General features: G+C 43.3%; 1 protein-coding gene and 1 long non-coding RNA gene across 4 annotated transcripts in view; both read left to right on the plus strand.

Moving 5' to 3' along the window:
- Positions 1 to 4,575, plus strand: part of Rnf182 (ring finger protein 182) — a 62,896-nt gene extending 58,321 nt beyond the window's left edge. For all 3 annotated transcript variants that reach the window (XM_060372371.1, XM_021630294.2, XM_060372372.1), the window contains exon 2: positions 1,513 to 4,575. In XM_060372371.1, the coding sequence (XP_060228354.1) occupies positions 1,714 to 2,457 (744 nt within the window). In that variant the 5' untranslated portion in view covers positions 1,513 to 1,713 and the 3' untranslated portion in view covers positions 2,458 to 4,575. The remainder of the gene's footprint in view (positions 1 to 1,512) is intronic.
- A 1,386-nt stretch (positions 4,576 to 5,961) lies between these two features.
- LOC132649281 (uncharacterized) overlaps positions 5,962 to 17,125 on the plus strand; it is a 75,189-nt gene continuing 64,025 nt past the window's right edge. The window contains exon 1 of the long non-coding RNA XR_009587727.1: positions 5,962 to 6,044. This is a non-coding gene — a long non-coding RNA (uncharacterized LOC132649281). The remainder of the gene's footprint in view (positions 6,045 to 17,125) is intronic.

Consider the following 17,125-nt stretch of genomic DNA (forward strand, 5'->3'; position numbering starts at 1 on the left):
ATTTTGAATAGAGATGAAAAAGTCTATGTATAATTTTTGGTTCATAACCAAAGAGTCCATTGAAAAAGTACCACAAGCACACTTCTTGCTCATTGCACAGTCCCATAGAATAAGAAGTCAGTTGAAAATTAGCGAAACTCATAAATAAGAAGGAAGACAGCACATACTCTTGACTTTAATACTGCCCAAGGTTAATTTAGTGCTTCCCTGCCTCTTCCCTTAAGGGTGGTGTGATCCATAGCAAATTCCGAAGGGCAGACAGTTGCTGTCTCCAGAAATCCTCTAACTGCCTCCTGCTATTATTGCTCTGAGGACTGTGTTCAGAAATTCAAATCCATTTTGATACTTTGCAAGCAGAGTGTGACTCAAGATAGAACTACTCCCCCAAATATCACACATATTAAAGCTAATGGAAATAATGTGAACTTTCCCCACACCATTGCTCTTTCTCTGATACTGACTACAGGCGACCCACTGTGCACATGAATAAACCTTCTGTCCTTTGTCCAAAGCCAGTGCCGATGATGTATCTGTTGCTCGTATCAGGCCTGCAGGCCTCTGCTTACCATAGACGGAGAATTCTCGTGACACACGAGAGTAGGTGGGATGGTGAATAGTGAGTATTTCCTAATAGCCACCCACAAATGACTTTTCCTGTGTTTGTGGTATGTATGTGTTAATCATATGTGTTTCCCATGCTTGCTTTTCTCTCTTGGGAATTGGATGTGTTTAGAGTGCGTACATCAAAAGGATTAAGTTTCCTTTGTATAAATGTGTATACCCAAGACTGGCTTTGAAACAAAAATTGGAATCAAACAGTCAAATATTAAGGGCTTTGTGAAATAGATGAAGAAGGGAAAACCATCTGCTTCACTCACCAGTGCTCCTAGCTCCAGCAAAACGCTTCCTGAGAAAACACGTTCTTAATGCTTACCCTTAAGACTTTTCTTGGGAAGCTGACGTGGTGGGCCATAGTCCCGAATCTCAGCATTCATGAGCCTGAGTCAGAAGGTTGCTGAGTTCATGTCAGCATGGGCTATGTAGTGAGTTTGGGGCCAGCCTGAGCTATATAGTAAGACTGTCACAAAGAAACAAGTAAGCGACAGCAAGAAGGTTCTTAGACAAGCTTGTAAGCGCTGTGGGAGGTACTCAGCTATTTTCTATAATGGTGCTGTGAATGAGTCCCATGTTTCAAAGAGACCAAGAATTGATGCAGATTTCAAAGTGATGCTCTGCCCTAGCTACAGCAGACATTGTTGCAGAGCATGTGGTACTGAGGTGAACCCCGGTGCGCTTCACACACATGAGGACTTAGTCCCTTCTTACGATGTTGGTGGACTGAAGCACAGACATGTCCCAGAGCCAGAAAGGTGGAAGAGAAAGGGATTTAATTACTTAGGTCGATTTCTCCTGGTCCTTGGGGTTGAGAGAATGCCAGGAAGCAGTTCTCTGAAACCTCTTTTCACTGATCTGTTTGCTCTATTATTATCTCTGCTTTTTTTTCCTTTGCAGATCCTTCAGGCGGCCTTAGAAAGTATGTGTCAGAGACAGAGGAGCTGAAAATGTTCAAAAGGCTTCTGGATTCTCTCCCTTCTTTTCCTGCCCTTCCAGCCCCCTTGCCTGACTTGGATGATGTGATCTTCAGAGGGATTCTGTAATCCAAGACACGCCTCAGCCAGGCACATCTACAAAAGATTGCATTCCTAACTCAAGATGGCCAGCCAGCCCCTGGAAGAGCCTGTGGAGGCTCAGGTCTCGGATGAGCTAGAGTGCAAGATCTGTTACAACCGGTACAACCTGAAGCAGAGGAAGCCCAAGGTCCTGGAGTGTTGTCACAGGGTGTGTGCCAAATGCCTCTACAAGATCATAGACTTTGGGGACTCTCCCCAAGGCGTCATCGTCTGTCCCTTCTGCAGGTTCGAGACATGCCTGCCGGATGATGAAGTGAGCAGCCTGCCCGACGACAACAACATCCTCGTAAACTTGACTTGTGGAGGCAAAGGGAAGAAATGTCTGCCTGAGAACCCCACTGAGCTGCTGCTCACCCCCAAGAGGCTGGCTTCCCTGGTCAGTCCTTCCCACACCTCCTCCAACTGCTTGGTTATCACCATCATGGAGGTGCAGAGGGAGAGCTCCCCCTCTCTCAGCTCCACCCCCGTGGTAGAATTCTACAGGCCGGCAAGTTTCGACTCTGTCACCACCGTGTCCCACAACTGGACAGTGTGGAACTGCACCTCCCTGCTCTTCCAGACGTCCATCCGGGTGTTAGTGTGGCTGCTAGGGTTGCTGTACTTCAGCTCCTTGCCCTTAGGGATCTACCTACTGGTGTCTAAGAAGGTCACCCTTGGCGTGGTCTTCGTTAGCCTCGTCCCCTCTAGCCTTGTCATCCTTATGGTATACGGGTTTTGCCAATGCGTCTGTCATGAATTTCTGGACTGTATGGCGCTTCCTTCTTAATCAATGTTCAAAATAGGAAATTTGGCACATGTGGCTATGTTCAAAGGATGTACGACCCAATTTGCTTTCTTTTGTATTCTCTACAATGAGCTAAACCTCAACAAAGCCCTTGGTCGTACGTCTGTGGTCCATTTTCCATCCAGATGTTGGTGTGGTGGGTTTTCCTGGATTCTGAAAATTTTTTTTTAAAAAGTTCACTTCTACATAGGGGTTAGCCAAGATGCAAAGTTGGGTGTAGCATAGCTTTCCTGGCCCTCTGATAGCTGTGAGATGTCCCGGTGCAAAGCTAGGGTCCCAGTGAGTGCCTTCAGCAGGTGCCAGGCCAGGCGTGTTACCCTGTGGCAGGGTCTTCGTGAAACTCTAGGGCATGAATGAAGTCCTCCTTGAAGTTAAGGGCATCCCGTGATGGTAGGTAGGTGTCAGAGGTAGGTTGCTCTAAAACACATGGATGTGGCCCCCGTTCTCCCAGTGCTGGAGCCCCTAATCATCTTCAGGTGCTTTCTCTCTAAAGGTGATACTTCTCTGAGATACTTCTCTCAGATCCATTTCTCTTCTGCAGTCCCGCCTGCCCCAGGGTCCCTCAGTCTTATCCCCTTGGGCATGTTGCTATAGAAGACGGACAACTCCGAGGGGTTTGCATGGACGTAGACCCCATGCCAGGGCATGGCCTTTTGTCTTCAACACAGGCATTTTCTCCATCTGTGTTTTCTTCCCAGGCGTCCCTGGGTAGATCTGAGCAGTTTTTGCATGTGAAAATATTCACTGAAGTAATTCCGTAAGGCATTTTTAGTTTGGTTTGATTTCTAACCACATTCCTCCACCAGCCCCATCCCTCATCCTGAACAAAGTTCCATTTAAGTGAGTTGTTACCAGTTTATGGAGGTTTCATTTTCTCCCCCTTGTTTTAGAAATGTGCTCAGGGCTGACTTTGCTGACCCCTGCAGCACGCTGGGGGAAGCCGGGAAGGTGAAAACCCAGCCATAGGCCGCCAGCTGCTCTCAGCCTGGGCCCTGAGAACCCAAGTGGGCCACAGGTTTATGTTGAGATTCACGTCCAGCGGAAGTCCAGGCAGAGGAGAAGGTGGAGCCATGCCAACGTGATGCCTCGCTCAAAGAGAGGCACGTTAATGGAGTGAAGTGAAGGGGGCCAAGTAGCTAACTCCTGGCTGCCTGATATCCAGTCAGTTTGAGGATTGATTTGAGTCCTTAAACTTACTTTCCACAAAAACATAAGCTATGTATCTTAAGTATGGACTCCTTTTCCTGAAGCGGTGATGGTGTTGAATGTATATATTTATGGGAATAGATTGTCTAGTAGGCCTTAGATCGGGGGGGATAGAATGTTCACAGAAACTAGGCAAAAAGGGGAAAGAATGCATCTTAGTCTCTGAGACTCATTATTGATGACTTAACAATGTAATACTCAATAATGCTTAGCAAAGGGCTTTACCAAGACTTTGTTAACTTGTTTGTGGTGAAATATTTGTTGTGTGAAATAGTTGCAGGGGGCCAGCTTTAGTCTCTGTATTGAGGGAAAATGGGTACTTATCTTGAATAGGAGTTTTATTTTAGTTGTGTAACTACTGACTTTGAGAAAATGTATGCCCAAGGTACATGTAATGAGAAAGTTATGTGGGCTGTGATCCAATGACACTGAAACCCCAACTCAGAGCTAAATACACTTATGATTCCAGAAACCCTAGTTTTAGGTAGTATTGTGGATGAGGTTTCCAGAATTCCATTTGTACTTTGAGTAAATACAACATTTAAGAGGTTTTGTGGTTTGGATTTATATATTTGTAAGGTTTCCTTTTTAAGATGCTCATTTTGTCTGAACTGTGATGTCGAGCGAGCTGCTGAGTTACTGCAATAGAGATTTCCAGAAGGCTCTGTACCAACTCTGTGTTTGCTACTTTGTGTGATATCTGCAGTGCCGAAGTTGTTTTTGTATGTGCTGTGGCAATATTTTTCTTAATGTCAATGTGCTGATTTGGTTTTAAAGAGTTTTAAATGTTTGACAACAACAAAACAACATAACTCTCCATGCTGTTGAATGAAAAGGGCAATTTACTGTTGTATTCCCGATGCTAATGTTTTCTTGTCTATTAAATTTTATTATTTCTAAATGAGATGTTTGGTTTCTCTGATTTATGGTTGAGATGCTGTTATCAGTTCAGATAACCACCAACATGAACTTTTGCTAAGCCAATGCCTCTCTCATACACATGAAGATTTTAGAATCTTCCAACAAAGCCAATCTCACCTATCACATTTCTACAAAGGCCCTCATATTTTTCCCCCCAAGTGAAGAAGAAGCATCGGGAAAGATGAAATAAGATTATTATCATTATAAATGAGATGGTTTATTTTGTTTGACTTGATTAACTAATCCTAACAGCACAACAAGAGAGACTCCAGTGTGTTGGTGTTCCTGCTTGGATGGAAAGGTATCCTGGGACTTGGGAGTCCAGGAACCACACACCTCTGAGGTGGGAGAGTATCCCACTGGAAGGGCATCCTGAGACACAGGAGCCCAGGAGCCACACAGCTCTGAGAGGAAATCTCCTCAATAGAGGCGGCACAGCCCTGAAGGAGGTTATTCCCGGCAGAGCTGGAGTAACACTTGCCATTCCTCCCCTTCAGTGTTGCCCAGGGGAGGGTATCCCTAGCTGAGATGAGGAAGGAGCAGAGGAGCCTCAGCCCAGCTCCACAAAGAGAGAGTCATGCCAGGCAGTAAACCTCATAAAAGAGATTTACTGGGAGGGAGGAATCCAGGGGTGGCTACCTCTGCTTCCAGAAGACAACAGGGAACCAAACAGCAAGCAGGGCTTAGGTATAAGATTTCTTAGGGGGCCGAGCTTTCCAGGGTGAGGATTGGTGGGATTTCAAGTCCTGAGTTTGGGGGAGCTCAGGGATTGGTGGGATTTTTCTTGTAGGGCGTGGTCTGGGCACTCTGCAGCTCCGGGGCTGGGTATGATAGTTCTAGCCTATAGAAAATGACTGTTGGGGCTGTTAAGGAAGTCTGGGGCGGAGGGAGGGCTGGCTGCTGGAGCTCCTAAGGGGTGGGGTGGGGGTGGGGGCTGGCTGGCCATTTTCCTGCCTTGAGGGAGTATACCACAGGGCCTGAGGCTTGACTAGGCAACGCAGTGAGGTAAAGCACTCCCTTATCTGTACAATTCAGATAAACAAACAAGCAAACAAAAAATACTATGTCTACTAATCATGATCGTGGAGTAATTTGAGAGTACGCAGCAGTTCCGTGTTCATAATAATCATTGGGTTAGCACCGCCTGCCAATCAAGAACAATGGTTTAATTCGCTTTGGAAATCTTTATGCACATGAACAAAGAAGCAGGTTGACAGTTCCCGGGTCCCTCGTGATTACACTGTGAACTCAGGCTTTGCAAACTGCTGAGAAACCAGGAAGCAATGAACATTTGCGGGGCTTTGAGCGTTGTGGAAACCTCAATGAAACTTCTCAGCGTATCAACCTGACAGATGAGGAGGCAGCGGAATCCTGATGCTGCTTCTGAGGGGAGCTCAGAGGAACCCGCAGCAAGGGAGCTTGGAAGAGTACAACCGAGGCAGGTGCGTTCTTTCTTTATTCTTGCTGACACAATCTCAAAGGTAGCCTTGATTTGTTGGAATACTTCAGCCGGACTACATATTATTCTAGAATATTCCTCAGAACCAATAGTGACAGCCTTGGTTTCAGGTAAAGGCCCCGAGTTTAACCATTTGTTCTTGTAGTTTTCATTTTATGTTTTCCTCTTACATATTTATTTATTTCAATACCCATTATGAATTTTTTTCTCCTGTAGGCTTAGTATTGGGTTTTTCCTTGCAAGTTTACTTTTCTCTAAAACATGTTTTTGGTTTTTTTCCAAAAAAACTATTTACAATTTTATGTTTATGGGTGTTTCGCCTCCATGTATGTCTGGGAACCATGTGTGTGCCTAGTGCCTGAGGTCGGAGGAGGGTGTTGCATCCCCTAGGACTGGGGTTACAGATGGGTGTTGCAAGATCAACAAGAGTTCTTAACCCTTGAGCCATTTTTACAGTACCTACAAGATGCTGGTTTTGAATGTGGATAACCAACATTGAAATATGAATACATTCTAAGGGAGCCTCAGACACAGTAATGAGTGAGAGCAGTTTCTCATATGATTTAAATGCCTGGTATAATCTGAATCTAAGTACAATATGGTCGGAAATTAAGCTGCAGACTCAACAATGTAATACTAATACCAAGTTAGGGTATTTGATAATTTACTCTTCAAAGTGGTTGGGCCTTGATTGAATGAAAATATTCAATTAAACAAGACAGTTACTTGGCCAGCATTTTAATTAATCAGATGTTTACCGACTGCTCTGTTTATATTGGGATAGTTGGAGTTTGAGGAGAAAGAACGTCCTGGACGATCAGAATGCCTGTGGCCTTGTTTTTCCCAGAAGTGTAAAGCAAATTGTTTTGTGTGTCTGTTTCTGCACCCCTGGGGAAGAGGTCTGGCCTAGAGTCCTGGCTTTGCAAAGCAGCTGAGGCTATGGCCTTGGAGAGACGCTCAGGCAGAGCAAGAAAAGCACCAAGCCTGAGCTCCCCAAGGCTGGAACTCTGAAAGCTCAGGGGAAGGTGCCAGAGGGAAGGTTCTGGAACAACCACAGGGGAGGTTGGAAGCCAGAGACCATGTGGTGATCAGACCCAAGAGAAATAAGGTGGAATTAGAATCATTAGGTCAACACACATGGAAAAAGATTTCAGATTAGTTTATGATAAAAAAAAATACTAGATAAACCTTTTCTGTGGATACTTCCAAACAGACTGAATGAAGTTGTAGGAAAGGCAATTATTGCTGATTCACTTAGCACCCAGCATTAGCACATAAACTAGCCGTGTTTGCTTTCTTTGTTAGGTAAACGTATGACACAGAATTCTCAATTTAGCACCCCTAATTCCTCCCAACACAATCTCACTGTGGTTGAACCAACCGAAAATCATCTTATTTTGGTCAGTAGACATATTCTGGATCAAGTTAAGGTAATTCAGGTAGGTCTGTGCCATCTTCGAAGGCAGTTTCATAGGACACTGGACACTGGGTTGGGATGCTATGGTACTTGGTCTTAGCTGTGGATCTGACCAGGTTAAAGATGTCTAAAGGTAGGTGAGGTGGCCCACACCTGCAATCCCAGCACTCTGGGAGGCAGAGGCAGGTGGATCTCTATGCGTTGGAGCCCAGCCTGGTTTACAAAGCAAGTCCAGGACAGCCAAGGCCACACAGAGAAACCCTGTCTCAAAAAACAAAAACCAACCAAACAAAAAAGATAAGGTAATTCTGGGAGCTGGGAGCTGGCTTCATGTTAATTCCATCTGGATAGTTTGGAATACATTAAACTTTTTATTGTCAGTCTCCAGATTAAAAAGCTTGTCTTCTCACAGAATTTTTAATAAATTTTAGTTGCTTTAGCAACACTTTTAGCTTGAGATGTTGTTTTGAATGCTAAGGAACACTATTAGTCAATAAATGAACATCTATTTTTGATATGTGTTAAACCCAAACTTCCCACACTTTTCCTCTTAATCCCCTCCTAATTTTCTGATTTCTTTTAAGGTCATTTATGGAAGAATCTCATGTACATATTATCACTATCCTGTATACACATTCACATATCTACACACATGATACATACATGCATATATGCACACATATATTCTTACATATTTTAGGGAAAAGCTGTGAGAGAGAACCATGTTAATCACCCCAAAGCTTTTAATTATCCAGGTAAGTAATATTGAAAGATTATTAGTTTGTTTTTTTTTTTCCTGCTCATGGAATAATGGACTCAGCTGCTTGCCTGAGAGAAAATTCCTACCTCTTTTTTACTGTGCTCAACATTATTGAGAAACAGGAATTATTTTAGCCAAACAATAGACTTATTTGTTGACGTTTGCTTCTGTTTTCTCAGCGTTCTGGCTAGAACTAACTGTGTAGCTAACAATTATATTTATGGTCATACATTTCCTTTGGCTAGATTGTCAACTTGTACGATTACTTCTAGCCAACCATGGCTTGACCAGCTGAAAGCCACTAGTTAAAGTGGGGTAAATAAATGACAACCTGATTTTGTGGGCCTTTCTGCTGCCATAGTACAGGGAGGGTGGAGCAGAAGAGGTGATCCCTGGAGACCAAAGGATGCTAAATTCTGGGTTTGGTGTGAGGGGAAAAATGCCACTAATTACTTCTCCTACCCACAGTTTGTATCCCAGATGAGACCCTCATCAGATTTTTTGATACAGAGCATAAAGATCCATTATTTTGACTCCTACTTATTGTACATAATATACAAAATTTCCTTGACTGTTTGACATGATGGCCATGCCTCCATGGCTCATTGGGAAAACATAAAGACAATTCTGGTTTAGCGTTTTTAAAAGCAGGATCTTTTTATGGAAATTGCTCCATAACATACGTTGTGGAATGTGTCCAAGTGCTAGGGTCCATGGAGGGAAGGCTTCCTGGCTGTGTGAGTGGAAGGGGAGGAAAGGCCAGTGTCTTCCTCTCATCTGCCGTGCGGGGTTGGAAAGTCAGTCCCGTGAAGCCTCAGCCCTGGGCGGATCCATCTAGTACCGTAGTGCAGGGTTTCTCTCGCTTAGCTTATCTTGGACTTAGCTTACGTCTGCCTGAAGACATCTGTTAACACTGAGTGGGGATAGTTTGATGGAAGACATTTTGTGAAATCTGCCTTAGAGAGTGGGTAAAAGCAAGCAAGCAAGCAAGCAAACAAACAAACAAAACCAGCTATAATCTAGAACCTGTCACCGAGCCAGTGCATAAATTGAATAGACAGCCAAATCAAGGCAGTGCTTACTCAGCGGTTTAAGTAGAATGACAACATGTGACATACAATGGAGGGAGGGAACAGGCTGCTGAGAGCACACACGGTAGTGAATGGTGGAGCTTTCCACTTGTTTCCGACTTCACTGGCAGACCTTCTTGTCCAGATTTTATAGCTTTGTTCCTAGCATTTGCGTAGGCTCCGGCCTTCTGAGTCTCTCTGCACAGAGAAATTCCTAAACATACGCAAAGGTAGTCTTAAGTACAATAATTGCGTGCTAGTTATTGGCTTTGCTCATGAGACTTCCGCCGTGAATGTTCGGAGTGGAACCCGGTACCCCACCTTTTGGGAAACACGCACCACCAGATGTAAGATTTTGATCAGAATGTTAATGCCGGAAATATTTAACGGTTCAGAGTATGGCCACCTCATTTAACAAACGAGAAACCAACCCATGAAAATGACCAAAGGAGTCACAGGAAGGGCTAGAAACAGGTCCCACCTAATGGGGGGACACTGGGGCCCAGTCCTGTTTTGAGTCTTCATCAAGACTGTAAGCGCCCTTGTTTGTAAGCCGCTACTCATCAACTTTGGGTAATGCACGATCACATCAGAGATTAGAAAACATGAAGCTGGTTAGATGTTACTTATTTCCCTGCTAAACGTGGGCCTACATGTATGAATATATAATTAGTTGGAATAATTATCTAAATAGTTTGTTCTGGAGAGGTCATGCCAGGGCATTTGAACCTTGAAAACTATGCTCTAAATTTTGATTCCCCCTCTCCTTTTCCTTAGTTTTGAAAACTAAACTTCTATGACATTTTCTTAAATACCGCCACAATTGTAGTCATTACCTATTGTTATTCTGTTGGGGGAGATTAGGGATTTAATTTTCTTATTGTCTTCTAAAACACACACACACACACACACACACACACACACACACACTTTCTATAAAGCCCCACTCAGCAAAGTTGGTAATACTATTTGGCATACAGGGTCTTAGGACTGTGCACTATTCCTGGCTGGGGTGAGGGTGAGGGTGGGGTGAGGGTGCCTGTTTTGATATAACTTTGATTTCTCTGCCCCACTAGCTGCCCATTTTAAAATGTCCTTTTACATTCCTCTGTTCCGGTAAGTAAACACCGATATCTCACAACTAAAATCTCACCGTTTCCAGCCAAATGTGACAATAATATAATAAGGTGTCAGTGTGTCCCTTGGAGCCAGCCTTCCTCAACTCTCACAGTCCTCACATAGGCCATGTTAGTCATGCCATACAGCTGCCACCAGGGGATAATCTGATCTCTTTTCTTGAGTCCTTCTTATCTTTTTCTTCAACATTTGTGTGTGTGTGCGTGTGTGTGTTAGGTACATATGTGTATATGTTTGTGTGCAGGTTTGCTCACCCATGGGGATACTCATAAAGGCCAGAGGTTGACATTATGATGTCTTCATCAATCACTTCTCCACTTCATTTTTTGAGACAGTGCCTCACTAACCCTTAAGCTCACTGCTTCATTTAGACTGGCCTGCCAATGAACCCCCAGGACCAGCCTGTCCCTGCCTTCCAGTGCAGGGGTTACTGACATGTGGTGCCATGCCTGGGTTTTTATACGCATATTGAAGGTCTGAACTCAGGTCCCTTATCTTGCAGAGAAAGCATTTTACTGAGGAATCAGCACAGGTTCCGTTATTCCTTTTTAAAGAGTTTTTGAGATTATTTTATTTTATGTATTTTTTTTTCTGCATGTGTATCTGCAATGACACATTTGTACAATGCCTGAGGAAGCCAGAAGAGAGTGTCAGATCCCTTGAGACCAGAATTAGATGGTTGTATGCTGCCATGTGGGTGCTGGGAATTGAACCCAGGTCCCTGGGAGGAAGAGCCAGTGTGCTTAACTGATGAACCATCTTTCTAACCCTCTATTTCTTTTTCCTTCATTTTTTGGGGGGTAGGGTGGGGAGAGGTAAAGGGAAAAGCACATCCTCCAGCATCCTGACATGTATTTTCAAAAGGTAAAAATGGTAAGTCTTTGCAATTTGAAAATACCTTTCTTCGTTCCCAGGCCTGGTTGGTGTTCTTTGTTATTTTTAACCTTAGTGTTTTATTGTTCTCTGAATTCCTCTCTCCCCGTTTCTCTTCCATCCCTTTCTTCCTCTCTTCTCGCTTCTCCTTTTCTTCTCTCCCTGCCTCTACATTTTCCTCTCCTTTTCATGAACGCTTGTCATATTGAGTCTTGGTGAGAACACTGATTTCAGATCTTTCCTCTGTTCCCTCCTTTGTCTGTCCCCTAAGTTCATTGATCTGTTTTGGTTTCTGTCTTTCATAGATAACCATCTCCTGAGCCTCTAGCTTTCAGCAGTGGGGAACTAAACAAACCCAATAGAAATACCGTGTGCCTGTGGGCTTGTCTCCAGTGGGACCCTGCTGGTGCATGTGTGTGTGTGTGTGTGTGTGTGTGTGTGTGTGTGTGTGTGTGTGTGATATCTCTGTGATAATTGACAGAAGCTCAATTCTTACTCCAGATATCTTTTATGTTGGTGAGTTTCTCCTCAGAGGATGATCTTGGGCACCAGTGCTTTATAGGCGCAGAGAAGGAGGAGAAGGCTGGCTAATTCTCTTCATAGTACAGACTACCACTTAAGAACTGCTTACAGCAGGGCTCCTTGCCTCCCCATCAGGTGTGCCTGGCATCTCTGAGAACAGACCTTCTCCTAGCTTCATCAAGGAAGAGCAGGGGAGGGCCAGTTGCCTGGCTGCATGCGGTAGAAAAGAATAGCTTAGTGGCTCATGTCCTCTGTGACATTGTCCACCCCAGATTCATAGACGGCTGTGTACATCTGTCTATCCAGCTTCCCAAGATTCTGCAGCAATTATCTTGCTATTAGATAACTTAGAAGCCCTTTCCTTCTGTGATCGTTGGAATAAATATGGCTCTCTTAGGCTCATGTATTTGAATGTGCAGTCTCCAGGGAGTGGAACTCTTTGAAAGGATTAGAAGGACTAGGAGGCATGGCATTGTTGGAGGAAGCATGTCACTGGGGGTGGGCATTGAAGTTTTAAAACTCCTGCCAGGCCCAGTCTCTATCTCTTTCTCTCTGCCTGCTGCCTGCAGATCAGGATGTAACTCTCATCTACTGCTCCAGTGCCAAGCGTGCTGTCATGCTTCTCACCATGATGATGAGGGACTATAAGCCTCTGAAACCGTAAGCCCCCAGCTAAACGCTTCCTTTTATAAGAGTTGCCATGAACGTGGTGTCTCTTCACAGCAATAGAACAGTGACTAAGTACCCTCTTTCCTTCCACTCCTACAACTTTGGCCCAGGAACAACTTTGGATAAAGTGTATGCTCATCGTATTTCTCAGCTGCAGTGATTCCCAGTGATCTTTTGTGGGTTTCAGAAGTCTTAGAATCTTACAAAGAATATAGTTAGAGTGTATATACAGCACAGTAGGAGTGAGACACTTTAATGTATGCAGAGACACTACCAATTTCACCCAAGCATGGATGTTCAGCTGGTGTTCAGAATTGGAAGAGACCCATCTTCAGCAGCAATTTTGCAAAAGTGGAAGACTCTTCAATAATAGCTGTTAATATCCTCTCCCTTCTACTAGGGTGTGAAAATTGTGCAGGGGAATAATTTTTTGTTTTAAATTCTCTTTAATGTTCTCTACATTTAATAGAGAAATGGTTTTCTGACTTAGAAGTTACCTAAAGTAGTATTTGGATAGCAATGAACAGAAAGTTTTCTATTTTAAGTGTAATAAAGTGTCATCGTCTCTAGGGTATAAGTTAACTCTAGCCAACGGGAGGCATAACACTTAAAATGATTAATGATATCACAATCTGAAAAAAAAATCTCAGCTTGTCAGAGCCAGTAGTTTTATTCTAAAAGGTTTATTGTGGTCAAGTTGTTCACCAAAATCTATTTTGCAAGATGCTAGCATTGTCCCACTAGGAAATTGAGAACTAATTAAACATCTGTCAGGCACCATTTGTTTTTAATTACGCAGGTAAATGTGAGACTGTTGTCTGTACAAGTGTCTGGCACCGGTACATCAAATAATTAGTGTAGCATCAGGCTGTAGAATACTGACATGCTGTATACACTGAACAGCGATGAGCCGAAGTGACGGACTCTGGCGAACGATGGCTACTTCCTCTGTTTCTCAGTTAGGCCACACTTAGGAGTTGTACGGCTCTGATGAATCTGAGGCCCTGTTCCCCTTCTTGCAGCATCCATTTCTGCAGGCCCTGAGCTAATACTAAGATTAACTGAACACTTACTATGTTCCAGAGTCTGCATTAACTGCCTTAAATGTATGGTCTCAGTCAGTTGCCACGGCAACCCCAGTTTTCTTATATGGCAGTTAAATTCAGGCTGCTACCAGATGAGAAAGAAATGATTTCTTCTCCCAGGCTAGCTTTATCTACCTCCTTCTAACTGTGTGTGTGTGTGTGTGTGTGTGTGTGTGTGCACTCATGTGCATGTGTATGAGCCCATGTGTGTATATGTACCCGTGTGTGTGCATATGTGTGTACCTGTCTAGTTGTACCTGTCTAGTTACTTTGTTTGTGGAAGAGGGGGTCCTTGGCATCCACCTCGCCCCACTCTCAAGTTTGTTGGCTCTCTTCGTTCTGACTTTTGTACTGATCGTGTTAAACGTCAGCAGCACACAATCTCATTTCTTTACAGCCGACTGACTCCGTGTTCTTTAAACTCTGGTTTTGGGTCTCTGGCTTGTTTTGATATATGATGGAGACTCTGAGACAAGCTTATTAATGCTGTCGTACAAAACACATAGGTAAAAATCTTAAAAATACGTTTGTTTTTAAAAAGCTTTTGATTTTGAGAAAAATCCAGGCGGTGTTAGACAGCTGCTGTATATCTCATGCCCTGTTGGCATCTCATTACTGATATAATATGCTTATTATTAATGGACAATTATTGACATATCATCCTTAAAACCCATACTTTGATTTTTTTGTGGTTTGTTTATGGCTTCCTTTTTATCCATGATCATCCCAGAGTATCACATGACCCTTAGTTTTCCTGTGTCATTAAAGTCTATTGACTAACAATTGCTTGAACGTCTCATGTGTCTGAGGAGCTTGATGGTTTGGAGGAGACAGGTCAGTATCATATAAAACATTTTCCACTGGGACTTGCTTGGCTTGTGATTAGGGTACTGTTTCTATGACATCACATTGTGATACATGGTTTCCTAACAGGTGCTGGCCTTGATCCCTTGGCTAGCATAATGATTGCCAAGCCCCTTCCTTCCTTCCTTCCTTCCTTCCTTCCTTCCTTCCTTCCTCCCTCCCTCCCTCCCTCCCTCCCTCCCTCCCTCCCTCCCTCCCTCCCTCCCTCCCTCCCTCCCCTCCTCCTCCTCCTCCTCCTCCTCCTCCTCCTCCTCTTCTTCTTCTTCTTCTTCTTCTCCTTTTCTTTGAGACAGGGATTCTCTTTGCAGTCTTGGCTGTCCTGGTCTCACTTTGTAGATCAGGGTGGCCTCGAACTCACAGAGATCTGCCTGCCCCAGCCTCTTGAATGCTGAGATTAAAGGCATGCACCAAGCTCCTCCTTTCTAAAGTGACTTGTTCTCTGTTTCCATTCTCTACTCTTTGGCTGTGAAGAAGTGGGGACTTTCATTTCTTTTCCTTGAGAGTAAAATCACTACATCAATTGTTTAGAATATATTTATATAGAAGATTTGTCTCTTTTCTTTAAATTGTCTACAGAGGCAATACTTATTTCAGTAAGGACTCATGGTTATACATCTGATAGTACTTTGACAATAGTACTTAATTTGTTACTCAAAAATCATTTTATCTTTGCCCACTGAAAATTTGTTCAGTTGGCTTACATTTTCTTTTGACACATCCTAATTCCTAAACATACTTGTTTCCTTCATGTTGAGGCACATTTTCCTTTAACAGTGTGTTTTTCAGAACAGGAGATTTAAAAGCCTAACTTCAATTAAAATTTTATTTATTATTAGTGTGTGTGATCATAAACATTTTCTTTCTTAGTCTGTCAGTGCAGTGAACTGCAGTGATTGACTTTCAAATGCTGGTCCCCTCTTCTGTCTCCAGAACGAGTCCCACGTGATCGGTGTGTAATGTCTTCTGTGCTGCCGGGTTGCCCCGTTGCTACGCTGCTGTAGCTCTTCACATCCGCATTCATGAGCAATAGTCATGTGCAGTTTCTTTCTTGCCATGTTTCTGGTTTGGTTGAAGGGCAATGCTGTCCTCTGAGGATGATTTAGAAATGGCCTCTGCTTCTGCTTTTGGAAAGAGAGGGAATTTCTTCTTTAAATGTTTGATTTTTTTAAATCCATCTTTGATGGATAGGAAATATATTCCATTCAAAATACCTTCCCCCAGTAAATATTCAGGAATATATCTAACCGAAGAAGTGAAAGACCTTATCTTAGCCACTGTTCTGTTGCTGTGAAGAGACACCATGACCAAGGTAACCCCTATAAAAGACATCATTTAACTCGGGGGGTTGCTTTACGGTTTCAGAGGTTTAGTCTGTTGTCATCACGGTGGGGTGCACGGAGGAACACAGACATGGTGCTGGAGAAGTAGCTGAGAGTTATGTCCTGATCTGCAGCAAGGGGAGAGAAGGAGGAGGAGGAGGAGGAGGAGGAGGAGGAGGAGGAGGAGGAGGAGGAGAGAGAGAGAGAGAGAGAGAGAGGGAGAGGAGAAAGTCGCTGGGCCTGGCCTAGACTTCTGAAACCTGAAAGTCCACCCCCAGAGACACACTTCCTCCAATAAGGACACACCCACCAACAAGGCCACCCTTCCTAACTCTTCCCCAATATGTGCATTAACTGGGGACTAAGTATGCAAATATGTGAGGGGACATTCTCATCCACACTACATAGACCCCTGCAACAAAAATTTCAAGATACCGAAAAAGGAAATCATAGAAGATACTTCATAATGGCAAAATAGTCTATGTTCCTGGATAGACAGAATTGATATTGTGGAAATGTCTTTACTAGCAAAATTAATACGCAGAAGCAATGAAACACCTACCAAAATTCCCAGATCATGTGTTACAGGTATAGAAAAAAAATAATACAAGATTTCTTATGAAACTACAAAAGGCATGGATGACTAAGATCACTTCTGGGTTATTATAACACTTGAAGTTAAATTACACCATACAGCTATAGTGATAAAGACTGGTGTAAAAACAGATGCATAGACACCAATGCAATAGACGACCCAGAAATAAAATGGCAAAGGTATACCCACTTGATTTTTAACAAAGGAGGCAGAAACACACTTTAGATAAAAGATAGCCCACTCAACAAATGATGGGGCCAAACTGCGTCTTTGCTTGCAGAAGATGAAATTAGATTTGTATCTTTTATCTTATACAAAGATCAATTCAAAGTCGATCAAAGACCTTATTTAAAACCTGAAACATGGGAAGTTTCTGAATATAGTACCAGGGGCTATCCTTCAAGATATTGGGCTCAGCAAGAAGTTTTTAAATAGAACACCCACAGCACAGGAAGCAACCCCAAGTTTCAACAGATGGGGCCACATGAAAACCAAGGTTCTGTTGGGCAAAGGAAACAATCAGCAGAGTTCACAGACGGCCCACATCATGGGAGAACATTTTCACCACAATCGACAGAGAATCGCAGACTTTAAATTACCAAAAGAACAAAACTGCCAGTCAAAAAATGGGCAAATGATCTGAATAGTCAGTTTTCAAAAGAGAGAAATACAAATGGCCACTGGCTATTTTAAAAAGTGCTCAATATGGTGGGAGTGCATAAAATATATTTGATACTCAAAGTGTAAAATTTA

Source organism: Meriones unguiculatus, chromosome 19 (assembly GCF_030254825.1).
Source record: "Meriones unguiculatus strain TT.TT164.6M chromosome 19, Bangor_MerUng_6.1, whole genome shotgun sequence".
NCBI classification, from domain to species: domain Eukaryota; kingdom Metazoa; phylum Chordata; class Mammalia; order Rodentia; family Muridae; genus Meriones; species Meriones unguiculatus.